Raw genomic sequence first — 17,325 nt, forward strand, 5'->3', positions numbered from 1 at the left:
GCTTTCTTTAATTTAAACGTCAAAATCTAAGTGAAAAGCAGGCATTCCCTCAAAAAAGGCAACTTTGTTTATCTACCATTTAACTTGAATTGTTCTTACCAAACTTGAAGGATTTAATACAAAAGCTATTTTTGACTTCAAACTGCTGTTCATCTCTGGAGTGTCATTAAATAACTGCATGGTAAGAGCCAGTTTTCTTTTAATTTCATTCCAATACTTTCAAAAACTTGGTGCAAGTCAGAACTTTCAGTTATAACATATCAAGGATGCAGCACTACTGCTTTTAAGTACAAGTTCCATTTGGCTCTTTACAATTTCGCAAAACAATAGTAAATATTTCAAAATAAAATCTGTAAGTGTAAGTTACAATATCAGCTTGATTTTTTTATTATGAATTGAATAATTTAGTTTTATATTTCCACTGAAATTTCTACTCAACTCTTTTTCTTTCAAATAGAAAAATCTTACAAGTAGCTATGATAAACAAAACCAAAGGGTTATCACAATGAACTCTTAAAGTATAACTTCAGTTAAAAATATTCTATTTAGGGTAACCTTTCAATTACTGTATAAATCCTCGTGCTTACTTTGCAGCATGATTAATCAAAATATAGGAAATCCATTCATCAAGTCAAATACGTGGTTCATATTTCCTTTGTAATAGCAGATTGACCAGAAAAGATGAGCTCATGCACTTAATTAGAACCTTATTCTGGTGAAGAAAGGGAAATGAATGTTATCCCAATTAGCATTTCATTAGGGTCATCAAATTGTAAATACTTAGGCCCCTGGCAATATGCTACTTGACTACACCACAACAAAGATGTAGAAAAAATGGATTTATTGTGTGGAAACAAACCAGATTATACTCACTGTCATGTACATCAGGTGGGTGTACATTGATATGAATGGAAAACAGGGGCATTGGTAGACAGTTATTAGGTTTATTTTTTATATATTACTTGTGTCTTTTGTCACTTTTTCCTAATCTATTATTTATCCCTCCCTCCTAAGTGCGAGGTACCATATTTTGGTAGAAAAAAAAGGGGCACTTTGAGAAATTAAAAGAACTCATGAATCTGGAGGAATGAATAGACAAATCCCTTAAAGTAGTGGCTCTAGTTCATAAAGACATAAGGAAAAGCCAACAAAATATGACAGTTCAATTCTGAAAGGACAGAATTAAAAAGGGTACAGAAACCTGGTGAGATCACATGGAGTTTTATTAACAGTTTTAGACATAAAACAAATTGCAGTCAGACTGGAAAAAGGTACAAATGAAAGATACCTGGAGTGAAAGGTTTGACAGATTAGGAAAAATTGAACAGGCTAGGTACTTTTCTGTTGAATGCAGAAGGCTGAGAGATGACTGGATAATGGTCTTTAATATTATGGAAGGATTTAATAGCGAGGAATAAAATATCCAGTAAGAATTGGAAAAGTACTTTTTTAAAACCTTGAGAGTAATTAAGATGTGAAATTTAGCGTCACAAATACACAAGCAAGTTATTAAATTACTTAATGTTTATAATGTTTGGAAATGGAGGAGGGATCTATGCACCACTACCAACCATTATACCTGTGCACACTCCTGCCCCATCCAAAAAATTAATCATCGAGCATGTTTTCTTTCCCATATTTTAGGTGGTCATTCTCCATTCTTCAACATAAAATTATGATACAGAAAATATGATGAATGCAATAAATCCATTTGCTTTTTATTAATAATTAATTGGAATAAGGAATTGAAAATATTTTAATCAACATAACTATTTATTATAAATTCCTGTGTCTGCATCTATACAATTACCTAATCTTGCACAACATAAATTATAGCACAAGCCAAGAGAGGTACTGTAGTATACTTGCTGTAGTAGATAAACACTTGGGTATTTCTTTTAATCATTCAGACTTCTGCCAAAGAAGCAAACACTGATACAGTTCAAGAGTATAGTTCTCAAAGAATTACTTTAAAAATTCTTGCCGCCAGCAAACTCAAATTTGCCAGCTGAATCAAACTGCGGTAGTGGAAAAATCATCCATTACTTGGATAAAAATCCTGCCAACAAACTTTTGGATTAAATGTGAAACGGGACAATGGGACTCATTGCAGGAAAATCTCTTAGAATATGCACAACTCATATTTCTTAAATTATGACACTTACACAGTTTATAAATTTAAATATTCATCCAAGATGTGAAGAAGAAAGATTAATGGGCAATCAAGAGAGAGAGAGGTGAAAACATGCAGTTTTACTGATGCCTGCTGTGTCAGAATGGCTCCCTTAACCTTGAGAAGTACAATTTTGCAGATCATCATTTTGGACATGCTTTTTTCTATATTCCCCCAGGTTCAATTTCAGAATTTTACTGAATTGTTTCTTTTGATCCAATTAAAGTACTTCCATCCAGTCCTTAAGCTCATCCAGCTTTTGCTCCTGTACTTTACCGTAATATAAAATATACGTATGGAATCATACAACAGAGAAACAGGCCATTTGGCCCAACTGGTCCATGCTGACCAAGATTCCCATCTAAACTAATACCATTTGCCCGTGTTTGGCCCATAATCTCTCTAAACCTTTCCTATCTGCGTACCTGTCCAAGTACCTTTTAAATGCTGTTAATGTACCTGCCTCAACCACCTCCTCTGGCAGCTCATTCCATATACTGACCTCTCTCTGTGTGAGGAAGTTGCCCCTCCAGTTCCTATTAATTCTTTCCCCTCTCACCTTAAACCTATGCCCTCTAGTTCTTGATTCCCCAACCCTGGGAAAAAGACTGTGCATATTCACCCTATCTATGCCCCTCATAATTTTATACACCTCTATAAGATCACCCCTCAGTCTCCTACACTCCAATAAAAAAAAGTCCCAACCTGCTCAACCTCTCTCTATAACTCAGTCCCCCGAGTCCTGGCAACATCCTCTGCACTCTTTCCAGCTTAATGGCCTCTTTCCTATAGCAGGGTGACCAGAACTGAACACAATATTCCAAATGCGGCCTCACCAACATCTTGTACAAATGCAACATGATATCTCAAAGTCTATACTCAGTACCCTGACTGATGAAGGCCAGCGTGCCAAACGCCTTCTTCATCACCCCGTCTACCTGCGACACCACTTTCCAGGAACCATGTACTTGCACTGCTAGGTCCCTCTGTTCTACAACACTCCCCAAGGCCCTACTGTTCACTGTGAAAGACCTACTCCCCATTTGTCTTCCCAAAATGCAACACCTCACACTTATCTGAATTAAACTCCATTTGCCATTCCTTGGCCCACTTACCCAGATGATCAAGATCCCTCTGTAAATCCTGAAAACTTTGCACTTTATTGCCTGCCTGCACTGCACTTTCTCTGTAACTGTAACAATATAACTCTGCATTCTGTTATTGCTTTTGCCTTGTACTACCTCAACGTACTGATGTGATGAAATCAGTACATGTGACAATAATAAAACCAAACTACCAATTTATCATTATCAACAAAACCACGTATTTTAGTGTCATCTGCAAACTTACTAACCATGCATTGTACATTCTCATCCAAATCAGTTATATAGATATCAAATAGCAATGGGCCTAACACCAACCCCTGCGGAACACCACTCATCATGGGCCTCCACTCTGAAAAACCATCTTCTGCTTCCTACCATCAAACCAATTGTGTATCCAATTAGCCGTCTCTCCCTGGATCCCATGCAATCTAACTTTCCATTGCAGCCAACCATGCAAAACCTCATCAAAGGCCTTACTGAAGTCCACGTGGACCACGTCTACTGCCCTGCCTTCATCGACCTTCTTGGTTACTTCTTCAAAAAAAATTAATCAAATTCATGAAACATTATCTCCCATGCACAAAGCCGTGCTGACTATCCCTCTGTCTTTCCAAATGCTTGTATACCTTATCCCTCAGAATCCCCATTAATAACTTACCTACCACAGATGTTAGAACCATACAGCACAAAACAGGCCCTTCAGCCCATCAGGCTTACTGGTCTATAGTTCCCAGGTTTTTTGTTGCAGCCCTTCTTAAACAAAGGCGCAACATTAGCCACCCTCCAGTTTTCCAACACTTCACCCCGATGACGCTTATATCTCAGCCAGGGCTCCCACAATTTTTTCTCTAGATTCCCACCATTCTTGTACATACCTGATCAGGCCCTGGAGATTTATCTACCTTCATACATTTTAAGACATCCAATACCTCCTCTGCTGTAATACAGACTATCCCCAAGATCTCCCCATTAACTAGCTCATGTCCTTCTCCACTGTAAAAACAGATAAGAACTACTCATTAAGGACATTGCCTATCTCCTGTGGCTCCACACAAATATGTCCACTTTGGTTTTTGAGGGGCCCTATTCTCTCTCTAGGTACTCTTTTTCCCTTAAGACACTTATAAAAACTCTTTGGATGCTCCTTAATCTTCTCTGCCAAAGCTATCGCATGCCTCCTTTTTGCCCTTCTTATTTTCTTCTTGAGTACACTCCTGCATTCCCTATACCCCTCCTGGGATTCATTTGATCCCAGCTGCCTGTACCTGACCCATGCCTCCTTTTTCCTGACCAAAACTCCAATATTCCTCATCATCCAGAGTTCCCTGCTCCTGCCAGCCTTGCTCTTCACTCTAACAGGAAATGCAGATCTTGAATTCTCATTCTCACTTTTAAAAGCCTCTCATTTGCCAGACGTTCCTTTCCCTGCAAACAATCTACTCCAATCAACTTTTGCACATTCCTGTCTAATACCATCAAAATTTGCCTTGACCTAATTTAGAACTTTAACTTGTGGACCAGATCTGTCCCTTTCCAAAACTAATTTAAAACTAATAGAATTATGGTCACTGGTCCCAATGTGCTCCCTCACCTACATCTCAGTCACTTGTCCTGCCCCATTTCCCAAGAGTAGGTCAAGCTTTGCCCTCTCCCAAGTACAGCCTTCTTTCTATTGCATGAGGAAACTTTCCAGAACACACTTAACAAATTCCACCCATCTAAGCCCTTAGCACTATGGCAGCCCAGTCTGTATTAGGAAAGTAAAAACCCCCTACTATGACAACCCAATTATTCCTGCAACTTTCTGCAATCTCCCTGCATATTTGTTCCTCTAATTCCTGTTGACTATTAGTGTGCCTATAGTACAATCCCAACAAGATGATCATCCCCTTCTTATTTCTTAGTTCCACCCATAAAGCCTCACTGGACAAACCCTCAGCAATTTAATCTTGGACTTGAGAGTTGATGTTCTCCTTAATCAGAAATTCAACCCCCCTCCCCCCACCTCTTTCCTCCACCTCTATTCCGCCTCTAGCACCTGTACCCTGGAAAATTTAGCTGCCTGTCCTGTCCCTCCCTTAGGCATGTTTCTGTAATGGCTATAATATCCCAGTCCAATGTAGCTATCCGAGACGAAAAACACAATGATGCTGGAGGAACTCAGCAGGCCAGGCAGCATCCATGGAGGAAAACAGACAGTCAACATTTCGGGTCAGGACCCTTCTTCAGGACTCATCTGCATCTGCAGTCCTTTGTTTCTCTAGTAGCTATCCATGCCCTGAGTTCATCTGCCTTACCTGTCAGGCCTCATACATTGAAATAAATGCAATTAAATCCAACAGCCTTTCTTCGCTCCATGGTATGCTGCTGCCTTTCTTGTCTGCTGACCTTACTGTCATTGAATTCCATCTCAACTTCCAGCCTCCCATCTGCCTCACTTCTGCTTTGGATCCCACCCCCTGCCAATCTAGTTCAAACCTCCCTAGTTCATATCGAGATAAAAGATCAAGGTCTACCTCAACCTATCCACAGCCTCTGATGAGGCTAAACACAAGATTATCCCCTTACACCATACTTATCTGGTTTCATTCTTAAGCTATCCATTTGTAACCAGGGGTGGTACCCTCTTTACTTTCCAAAAATATCCTTTTCAAGTTCACCCTTTCTCCTTCTATATTTCACAGTGTTGAATACTGTGTTTGTGTCATAAGTTTACCACTTTTGCCTTGTCCCCAGCATCCTTACTTCCAAGTGGCCTAGATTTAAGAGAGTCCCTTTATCTTGTAATAGAAACATATTTGCTCTGTACCCACAAGATCTCTTTCTTGAGTGCCTCCCACTGGCCTGATACCGATTCACCTTCAAGTCGAACCTTACAGTTCAGTTTTTCTATTCATTTTTCAGAACGTGCGCATCATTGCCAAAACTGATATTTCTTGCCCATCCACAATTAATCTTGACTATATCATGGTGAGCCACCTTTTTGAGCAATGCAGTCCTTCTCACGAAAGTACTCCACAATGTGGTTGGATAGCATGTACCAGAATTTAGACACAGCAATGGTGAAGGAAATAAAACAATATATTTCCAAGTCAAACTGGCATGTGATTTAGAAAAGAGCCTGGTTAGGGTGATTTTCCCATGCCGGGGGGTGAATATTAACCAGAAACTCAAGCGGATCAGTCACACAAATATTGTGGCTATGACAGCAGGTCAGAAACTGGGTATGTTATGACGTTATGGGTATCTTTGTCATTATGTGGTCTTTACCACAAACTGTTAGTCTTATAGGCATCATATCAATACATGCTTCCTTTTCCAGATTACTTCACTAACCAAATTTAAATTTCCCAGAAAAGCTGGTGGGTTTCAAACTTGTGTCCAGATCTCTGGATTATTTGTTAAATAACATAATTACCGAACAATATCTCATAGTGATAAGAAGCTAAGATTGTTTTTCCTGTATTTGCGATTTCCTGTCTTGAGAAACTTTTACAGATAATGGTTCTACATAAGGATAGGTATCCTAACTCAGAAGACAGTATACTGACAGTTCAGTTCCTTTATGGATATGCCAAAAGGCCTAGAGCAAAATAAAACACAAGATGATTCCAATGTGCATTCTACTATTACACATTCTAGCATTAAAGACTACAAATCTTCAACTAGCTCCAGGAAAAGCATGGAAATTAGCTTAGACTTTCTGGCTTGCCCACACCAACTGTATCACCTAATAATGGCATAATGCAAAAAAAATTAAATTTTTAAGCTTTCTAATGAAGACAGATCAAATAACACTTGAAAAGCACAAAATAGAAAAAATACAGCAACATGCATTATTTTATTTAATTTTTACCCACAGGATCAGTTAACACTAAAACATTTGCACCAAATATCACTTCTAGGATACTGGATTTAAAAAGTATTTGTTTACAACTGAACATTTCATACTCAATGATACGCTTAACATCTAATGTCTAATCACTTAGAATTACAGGTGACCCCAAATCCATTTCACGATTTTCCATAATGTGAAGCCGCATCATTTGTGCATGTGTCAGGAAAACTGAACTGAAAAAACGTATATTTTGTGCTGACTTATATGCTTTCTTTTCCACATAAATTCCATGAGAGCGAATTTTATTCCATATCTCAAATTTTAGGGTAGTGATTTGTGAATTCTGTAAGGACGAATTTCTGTTATCTGAATGACTGTGACGAGGGGGTCACCTGTAATTTCAATGTCTAATTTTAGGTTTGCATCAGTTTCCAAGCCTTGCAATACAAAAGTTAACCCCAAACATTTAACTGTCAAATCTATTAAACAATGTTTCCAAATTCTTTGTGCCAAGTTAATTTCTAAAAATAAGGCTATTACCATGTAAGTATTTATCCCCTTGCCTTTTGTAATTGATTCCAACCAATACTGCAGGTTCAAACTAATACCTGTGCACTTGTCAGCGGTGCTAATTTGTTTATATGATCTACACATTTGCTGGACTATCACTCAACATGCTGCCTTCAACACTCCTAGATTCAGTCTGCACTTTAGTCTTTGAACTTGGACACTGGTTTATCTGTCCTACAAGTTGTTATCATTCCATTTATAAGTCAGCGTCAGCCTCACAGATTTCATGTTACTCATAAAGAATGCAATATTAGTCCTATTTTCCAATCCACCACAGCTGATTATAATTAAAACATACTAATCATGCTAAAGTTATGAGTTTTTCAGTGTAGCTAAGAATATACAATTAAAATAAAGCTTCTTGACCAGTTTTTTTGTTAGATCCTCACCTGGAATGGCTCAATATCCAGAAAGTACACAATCAAGAAAAAGAGTTACAAAGTTTATACAGCTGTAGTCTCACCTCTAAACATATACCAGTCCTTCTCAGGTTACGAACACCCAACTTCTGTACAGCCATACATACCAAGTGTTTGGGAGACCGGCAGGATGGATTTGCCGGCTGCTGTAGGGCTACGGGCATCTTCTGCCTCCTGGGAGTTTGGTTCATGGTCGCAGTTCTGACTTGAGAACTGTCCAGGTTAGAAAAAGTTAAAAGGAACAAAACCCTGTCCTAACCTGGGGAGGACCTGCAGTTGATATTTACAGCAAACTTTGTAAAGTCCCCGGACAAACTGGTAACATATATTCCACAATTAGAACAACTAGACTACAAACCTTATTGTCAAAATGAATCTTACGCTATCACTTACCCTCATTGGATGGATGTCTGCGTAGGGTGGTTTGCCTTCAGCCATTTCAATTGCGGTGATTCCCAAAGACCAGATGTCTGCAACACAATTGTAGCCAATTTCTTGGATCACTTCTGGTGCCATCCAAAATGGTGTTCCTATCACAGTGTTGCGTTTAGCCATCGTGTCCTGTAAGGCACATTTCATTTAATATTAGTAATTGGCAAAGAATTCAAACATCTGAGTACATTTTTAAACACTCTTCCCTACAGCTGTTGACTACTATTTCCTAATGTTGGCTACTATTCATCAAACCTTTTCTAATACACTCAATGAGCAGAAAGGGCATCAACAATGTTGTAAGGAGATATGGGAAAAAGTGAGAGAATATGCAAAAGTACTTCTTACATTCTCCAAGCCAAATTAAATTTGGCTCATTTTAAGTGTACAGACAAATTAATTTATTTTATGTTACTACGTAATGATATAATTCTAAAAGGGTTCCAACAATGAATTTGCAACTCTGGTGGTATACTGGTATCTCCTACTGGGAGATGGTGAAAATTATCATTTCAACTGTTTCCCTAGGGCTTCAACGAGTATCCCATTCAATTTATGGGGAGGGGATGGCTGGAGTTTCAGCCCCATATGTTTCTTATTCTGATGAGCCAATACATGTTAGAGCTAACAGAGATCCAATTGCAGTGTAACTAGAGTGAAAACAAATAACAGTATTTTTTTTAAACAAAACACAAGCATCTCAGGTTTCGCATAACTTTCCCATTGAGTGCTGATTATAGAATTATTGTGCAACAAAAGTAATCCTAATAAAATGTCAGGGACAAAGATTCATAGGGACCAAATAAATATTCAGCTGTAGCGGTTGCTACTGCGAAATAAAACAAGACGCTAGTCGAAGGATTGTCAAACAAGAACTGGTTTATTTTCTCGCCTTGCACGGGCCTTTTAAGGGAGACTGTCCCCGCCCAATGCAACCAGCAATGACGTAAGTACTACGTCATCAAGTGTTTCCCGCGCGCGGGTTCTCCCCATCGCTCAGGAAAGACGAGGCCCACCGCCATCTTGGGCCTCGTCGCTCCGACGCCGCGCAACCCGACTGCCGAGCCGGTTCACCTGACTGGATGGTGAGTTGCTACACAACCCCCCCCAGAACCGGCGATACAGTCCCCAAGGTCTGCGGGCTGTGCCAGCTGCCGCTTAGGGGGCCGGCCTCCGCGTCGCGGCGTTGAAACCTCGACCGGTTGTTGCAGATCCAAATGGGCCGGTTTGAGGCGGTCCGTCATGAAAACCTGTTCCCTGCCTCCAACGTCCAAAATAAAGGTGAATCCATTATTCCTTATGACTCGGAATGGTCCCTCATATGGTCGTTGCAACGGCGCCCGAGGTGTGCCCCTGCGAACGAAAACAAACTTACAGTCTCGTAGTTCCTTGGGCTCACAGGATGGGGCTTGACCGTGCCGTGAGGTGGGAATCGGGGCCAAGTTGCCAAGCTTCTCGCGCAGTCTTTGGAGGACTGCTGGGGGTTGTTCCCCTTGGTCTCGAAGGGCAGGTATGAAATCCCCTGGGACAACTAGGGGTGCCCCGTACACAAGCTCAGCTGACGAAGCGCGGAGGTCTTCTTTGGGGGCAGTGCGTATGCCGAGCAGGACCCAAGGCGGCTCGTCAACCCAGTTAGGAGCCTTCAGGCGGGCCATCAAGGCTGATTTCAGATGGCGGTGAAAACGTTCCACCAACCCATTTGATTGAGGATGGTAGGCCGTGGTGGTGTGCAGCTGCGTCCCTAGCAGGTTCGCTAATGCAGCCCAGAGACTGGAAGTGAATTGGGTGCCTCTGTCTGAAGTGATGTGGGCCAGAACACCAAAACGTGAGACCCAAGTTGTGAGCAGCGCCCAGGCACAGGAATCAGTCGTGATGTCAGTCAGTGGGGTTGCCTCTGGCCACCTCGTGAACTGGTCCACGATGGTAAGGAGGTACCAGGCTCCTCTTGAAACTGGCAGAGGGCCCACGAGGTCAACGTGTATGTGGTGGAACCTCCTACGGGTAGGCTCAAACTGCTGTGGCGGGACTTTGGTGTGTCGTTGGATTTTCAATGTCTGGCAGTGCAGACAAGTCCTGGCCCATTCACTGACCTGTTTGCGCAGGCCATGCCAGACAAACTTGCTGGCGACCAGTCGGACAGTTGATCTGATGGACGGGTGCGCCAACCCATGTACTGAGTCGAAAACGCGTCTCTGCCAGGCTGCAGGGACCATAGGGCGGGGCTGACCTGTCGCGATGTCGCAAAGTAGGGTCCGCTGACCTGGACCAACCAAGAAATCTCGGAGCTGCAGGCCCGAGACTGCAGTTCTGTAGCTGGGCAGCTCGTCGTCGGCTTGCTGTGCGTCAGCTAGGGCCGTGTAGTCGACACCCAAGGATAGGTTGTGGATGGTCGGTCTGGAAACTGCATCAGCAATGACATTATCCTTTCCGGAGACATGTTGGATGTCTGTTGTGAATTCAGAAATGTAGGATAAATATCTCTGCTGACGAACTGACCAGGGATCGGAGACTTTGGAGAAGGCGAAGGACAAAGGCTTACGATTGGTGAAAGCGGTGAAAGGCCTGCCTTCTACAAAGTATCAGAAATGCCGGACCGCCAGATACAGCGCTAGAAGTTCCCGATCAAAAGCGCTGTATTTCAGTTCGGGCGGTCTAAGGTGCTTGCTGAAAAATGCCAAGGGTTGCCAGCGGCCTTCGATTAGCTGTTCCAGTACCCCACCCACCGCGGTGTTGGACACGTCCACTGTGAGGGCGGTTGGGACGTCTGTCCTAGGGTGTACAAGCATCGTGGCATCTTCCAGGGCGTCTTTGGCCTTAACGAAGGCAGCCGCAGCCTCGTCAGTCCAGGTGATGTCCTTGCCCTTACCAGCCATCAGCGAGAACAGAGGGCGCATGATACGGGCTGCTGCAGGGATGAACCGATGGTAAAAGTTGACCATCCCAAGGAATTCCTGTAGGCCTTTGACCGTGTCAGGGCGGGCAAAATGGCAGATAGCGTCTACCTTGGCGGGTAGGGGTGTTGCCCCGTCGCTGGTGATTTTGTGGCAGAGGAAATCGATAGAGTCAAGTCCGAATTGGCACTTGGACGGGTTGATCGTGAGGCTGAAATCGCGGAGACGGGAATACAGCTGGCGGAGGTGGGAAAGGTGTTCTTGGCGGTTACGGCTGGCGATCAGTATGTCATCTAAGTAAATGAACACCAAGTCCAGGTCTCGGCCTACCGCGTCCATCAGCCGCTGGAAGGTCTGCGCGGCGTTCTTAAGGCCGAACGGCATTCGAAGGAATTCGAACAGGCCGAATGGGGTGATAATCGCAGTTTTGGGGACGTCATCCAGATGGACCGGGATTTGGTGGTATCCCCAAATGAGGTCCACTTTGGAAAAGATGCGGGCCCCGTGTAAGTTCGCTGCGAAGTCCTGGATGTGAGGGATGGAATAGCAGTCCGGGGTGGTGGCGTCATTCAGCCTGCAGTAGTCGCCGCAGGGCCTCCACCCTCCGGTGGCTTTGGGGACCATGTGCAGGGGGGAGGCCCAGGGGCTGTCTAACCTGCGAACAATCCCCAGCTCCTCCATGTGACGGAACTCTTCCTTTGCTAGTCGGAGCTTGTCTGGAGGTAATCATCGTGCTCAGGCATGAAGGGGTGTCCCTGTAGTAATGATGTGGTGTCGTACCCCATGTTTGGGCCTAGAATTTGTAAACAGAGGTGCCAAAATTGATGGGAATTCGGCTAGGAGCTTGGTGAAATCGTCGCCAGAAAGGGAAATGGAGTCCAGGCGCGGGGCTGGTAGGCTGATTTCTCCCAGGGAATAGGTCTGGAAAGTGCTAGAGTGGACTAACAGGTTGTGGGCCCGAAGGAAATCGGCTCCTAGGAGTGGTCGGGCGACAGTGGCAAGGGTAAAGGTCCAGGTAAAACGGCTGCCGCCGAATTGTAATTGAAGTGTACGGGTGCTGAAAGACCGCATCGTTGTACCGTTAGCGGCATTGAGTAGAGGACCTGGTGGCCTGTTACAAGTGTCGCGGCCGGTCGGGGGCAAAATACTGACCTCTGCTCCAGTATCAACGAGGAAACGCCGTCCAGATTTCTTGTCCTGAACGAATAGGAGGCTCTGTCGGCGGCCAGCCGCCGTAGCCATCAGCGGCGGCTGGCCCTGGCGTTTCCCTGAAACTTGCAGGGTGGGCAGCATCAATGGGCTTCCGCACCCCACCTCTGATGGTAGAAACACAGCTGGTCGCCCGTGTCGTCGTCTGTGTTCTTGGGGTGTGGCTGCTCGGTTGCTGGGACTGGGTGAGGCAGGTGTTGGGCTCACGGCCTGGTGATTTGGCTGATGGACGAACCGCTCTCGCGTTTGTCCTTCCACAGGACATCTGCCAGGTGGCTACCTCACGGGGGTTGCTGAAGTCGGCATCAGCTAACAACAGGTGGATGTCATCGGGGAGCTGTTCGAGGAAGGCCTGTTCGAACATCAGGCATGGCTTGTATCCCTCGACCAATGCCAGCATCTCATTCATTAGGGCGGATGGGGATCTGTCCCCCAGGCCATCCAGATGAAGCAGGCGGGCAGCGCGCTTACGACGGGAGAGGCCGAAGGTCCGAATCAAAAGGTCTTTGAAAGCCGGGTACTAATCTTGCTCCAGAGACGACTGGATGAAGTCTCTGACCTGGGCGGCTGTCTCTTGGTCCACAGAGCTAACTACATGGTAGTACTTCGTGGAGTCGGAGGTGATCTGCCGAAGGTGGAATTGTGCTTCGGCCTGGTCGAACCAGACACTGGGCCGAAGTGTCCAAAAGGCGGGCAGCTTGAGGGCCACTGCGTTGGCTGCTGCGTTGTCGTCCATTGCGCGGGTCCAAAATCCGTTTGGACCGTCGGGGTCACTAATGTAGCGGTTGCTACCGCAAAATAAAACAAGACACTAGTCGAAGGATTGTCAAACAAGAACTGGTTTATTTTCCCGCCTTGCGCGGGCCTTTTAAGGGAGACTGTTCCTGCCCAATGCAACCAGCAATGACGTAAGTACTACGTCATCAAGTCTTTCCCACGCGCGGGTTCTCCCCGTCGCTCGGGAAAGACGAGGCCCGCCGCCATCTTGGGCCTCATCTCTCCGACGCCGCGCGACCCGACTGCCGAGCCGGTTCGCCTGACTGGACAGTGAGTCGCTACACAGCATTAAATGCTACTTTAGGAATTTACTGGTGTTTTGAAGAATGTTCAGTGAAAACTGTAAAGAGGTAAAATTTAATTTAAAGTATATCCTCAATGTATTTGTTTTCTATCCCTTTCCAGCTTTGAAGAATATACTGCAAGATTGTATGCTAATTTCGAAAACAAGAAACAAACGTGAAAGATGCATATAAGAAATTACGCTAACAAAATAAATTTATTCCGCTGTGTCTTCTGTTTTCATGCGCTTTCTCCACATGGGTCTAACTCATCCTGTACATTTTATACTGCCTGGGTTATGTTCTTATGGTAAGAAATCTTACTTTGTCTGATATACTAGTAACCTGCTCATGTTAATTTTCAAAAGATCCATTATGATTTTTGATAAAGATGTAGTAAGCAAGCTAACTGACCTGAAAAGCAGTTAGAAAGAAGTGACCTTAGGGTGCATGTTTCGGGAAGCAGGAAGTTGAGCAATAATAAAAATATCTCACCACATTATTATTATGAAAGAAAAACAGAATTGAATATTTTATTTAGTACTAACAAACCATGGATGCAACAAAACTGGCATAATTCTTTCCTGTGGCCCTGCTTCACAGCAACGTGAATACAAGCTTCTGCAGTTTTGTAGCATTGCAGTTTTTTATTAAAAGACAGCTTTTTTTTAAATAAAAGGATTCTTGTTTCATGACATGTGGACCTAAATTATTCTCCATTACATGACAGAAGAATATGCTCAGCATGTTCTAGTGTGTAACCTTATTCACATTAGAACATCTCAATTTCCCTTCTGGTTCTCTCTGACTGTGATAAGGTGGCAAACTATTGGATATTACTGCTCATTTTGTTGCTTCCTGAAACAAACAACTCAGTTCACTTTCTCCTAACTGTTTCTCATGTCAATTAACTTGCTTATTACGTCTCTATCAAAATTCAGAATGAGTCTATGAAAAATAAACATAAAACACATGACCAGTACAACCAACAAGGTTGGATTCATTACCTACAATAACACAGCATTATAAAAGCATTATAGGATGAGTGAAATCCACGTGGAAATAATGTGTGAATACAGAAGACACAACAAAGTAAATTTATACTGATTGCATATATTCCTTAATGCATCTTTCACTTTTGTTTCTTGTTTTTCTTTTATTTCTGTCTGTTATAGAATCAAGTATGAGGGAAAAAGTATGTAACCTTCTGAAAAATATCAACCCAGGTCTCTGGGAATACAATTCAACACGTCATTTTGTAAGAGCAAAGAACAATTTTGGAAATCTGTCTGATAAAGATGTACATTTGACCACTCCCATAGGAAATGTAACATATTTGGATCCCATTCCAAAATCAAGAACCTCTGCTTCTTTATTACTGGTATGTACTGTGCCCAGTGCAGTCTTGTCATCGCCTGCATGTATCACACCCCCTCAAAACCATCTGCTTCCGATTGTATTTCATTCAAGAAATTAGCTTCATCTATATGTACCCATATAGATGCAGAAACACAACACAAATACACAGATTTTATTAGTATTTATGTTCTGTACTATTGAAATCCGAATAGATAATACCACTATTATGGTAACACACACAAAATGCTGGAGGAACTCAGCAGGTCAGGCAGAATCTATGGAGGGAAATAAACTGTTGACATTTCAAGCCAAGACCACTCATCAGGACTGGAAAGGAAGAGGGCAGAAGCCAGAATAAAAAGGTCGGGGAGGGGGAGGGGGAGGAGCACGAGCTGGCAGGTGATAGGTGACTCCAGGTAAGAGGGGGGAAAGTAAGTAGATGGGGGACGTGGGGTGAAAGGGAATGATGTGAGAAGCTGGAAGGTGATAGGTGGGGAAGAGGCAAAGATCGAAGAAGAATGAATCCAATAGGAGAGGATAGTAGACCATGGGATAAAGGGAAGGAGTTGCGGAATGAGAGGGAGGTGGTGGACAGGTTGTGAGGGCGGGGCAGCAGAAAGAGAAGGGATGAGGGGGCCACAGGAATAAGGAAAAACAACAGGGGGCAGGAGGGAAAAGAGGGAAGGGGTTACTGAAAGTTAGTGAAATCGATGTTGATGCTATCAGGTTGGAGACCTACCACGACAGAATATGAGGTGTTGCTCCTCCAACCTGCATCTAGCCTCAAAATGGCAGTAGAGAAGGCCGTGGATAGACAGGTCAGTATGGGAATGGGAAGTGGAATTCAAGTGGCTGGCCACCGGGAGATCCTGGCCATTGCAGTGGACCAAGCAAAGGTGCTTGACGAAGCGGTCACCCAATCTGCATCAGGTCTCACCGATGAAGAGGAGGCCACACTGGGAGCACCAGATGTAATAAATGACACCCTCAGATTCACAGGTGAAGCGCTGTCTAGGGCCTTGATTGATGGTGAGGGCCGAGGTGTCCAGACAGGTGTAGCACCTTCAGGATAAACAAAATACTCTAACGCGACCCCAAATGGTGTTACCAACACCAATTCGATCGCCTGAATGGCCTCCTTCTGTGCCTCAACAATTTCATGAACAAAGCAAGTTATTTTCTAACCAGATAAGTTGCTCTCTCATTGTTTCTCATTATCATGCTTATATACCCTTCTCACCCCATTCCTTTAAAATGTCTTGCTAACTCATTGTCCATATCACCTGATCTTCTTAAACTTTCTTCACTTAGGCTTTTAGCTTTCCTCCCACCACCTCCACCCCCAGCTCTGCTTTGAAAACTATAAACCCTCCACTCTCCTCCCAGTTCTGAGGATCACTGACATGAAGCATTGACTGGCTCCTCTTTCCACAGATGCAGCTTGACAGGCTGCGTTCTTCCAGCATTTCTGTTTTTGTTACAACATTTAATTTGATGAGTTTATTCAAGGTAATAGTTGTTCCTGTAATTCTGTATCTGTGATCCAACCCAATTACAGAAGCCATTATGATGAAAGACCATTGACCTTTCTCTCCACAGACACTGCCCAATTTGCTGAGTATATTTCCAGCAATTTCTGTTTTTATTTTGGAATCTGAGCATTTGTAAAATTTTGCTTTGTACCAATTCCATTTTGTCATGTAAATGAATGTGATGGTGAAATTATGAAGGGGATCATAACTCTGCAAGTAGAAAATTCGAGGAACTTTTCCATATTTTAGAGAACATGATTATTAAAATGGATGGTCTTCTGATGTTAAGTCCCAATATGTTCAGAAAAAAAAATTATCAAGTTGTAGCGACTCACCGTCTGAGCAAGCGAACCGGCTCGGTGGTCAGGTCGCGCGTCGTCAGAGCGGCGAGGCCCAAGATGGCGTTGGGCCTTCATCTTCCCCGAGCGACAGGGAGAACCCGTGCGCAGGAAAGGTTTGATGACGTACCGTATATGTTATTTCCATTTTCAGTGGGCGGGAACAGTCTTTCTTAAAAGGCCCGCACAAGGCGGGAAAATAAACCAGTTCTTGCTCTGAAACCCATCGACTAGTGTCTTGCTTTCACATCACAGTAGCAGCCGCTATATTGGTGACCCCAACGGTCCAAACGGATTTTGGACCCGCACAATGGACGACAGCGCAGCAGCCAACGCAGTGGCACTCAAGCTGCCCACCTTGTGGACGCTTCGTCCCAGCGTCTGGTTCGACCAGGCCGAA

General features: G+C 43.7%; 1 protein-coding gene across 2 annotated transcripts in view; it reads right to left on the reverse strand.

Annotated features, from left to right (window-relative positions):
• stk3 (serine/threonine kinase 3 (STE20 homolog, yeast)) overlaps positions 1-17,325 on the reverse strand; it is a 305,893-nt gene that overhangs the window by 189,659 nt on the left and 98,909 nt on the right. For both annotated transcript variants that reach the window (XM_052023496.1, XM_052023497.1), the window contains one exon: positions 8,500-8,667. In XM_052023496.1, the coding sequence (XP_051879456.1) occupies positions 8,500-8,667 (168 nt within the window). The remainder of the gene's footprint in view (positions 1-8,499; positions 8,668-17,325) is intronic.

Source organism: Pristis pectinata, chromosome 9 (assembly GCF_009764475.1).
Source record: "Pristis pectinata isolate sPriPec2 chromosome 9, sPriPec2.1.pri, whole genome shotgun sequence".
NCBI lineage: Eukaryota > Metazoa > Chordata > Chondrichthyes > Rhinopristiformes > Pristidae > Pristis > Pristis pectinata.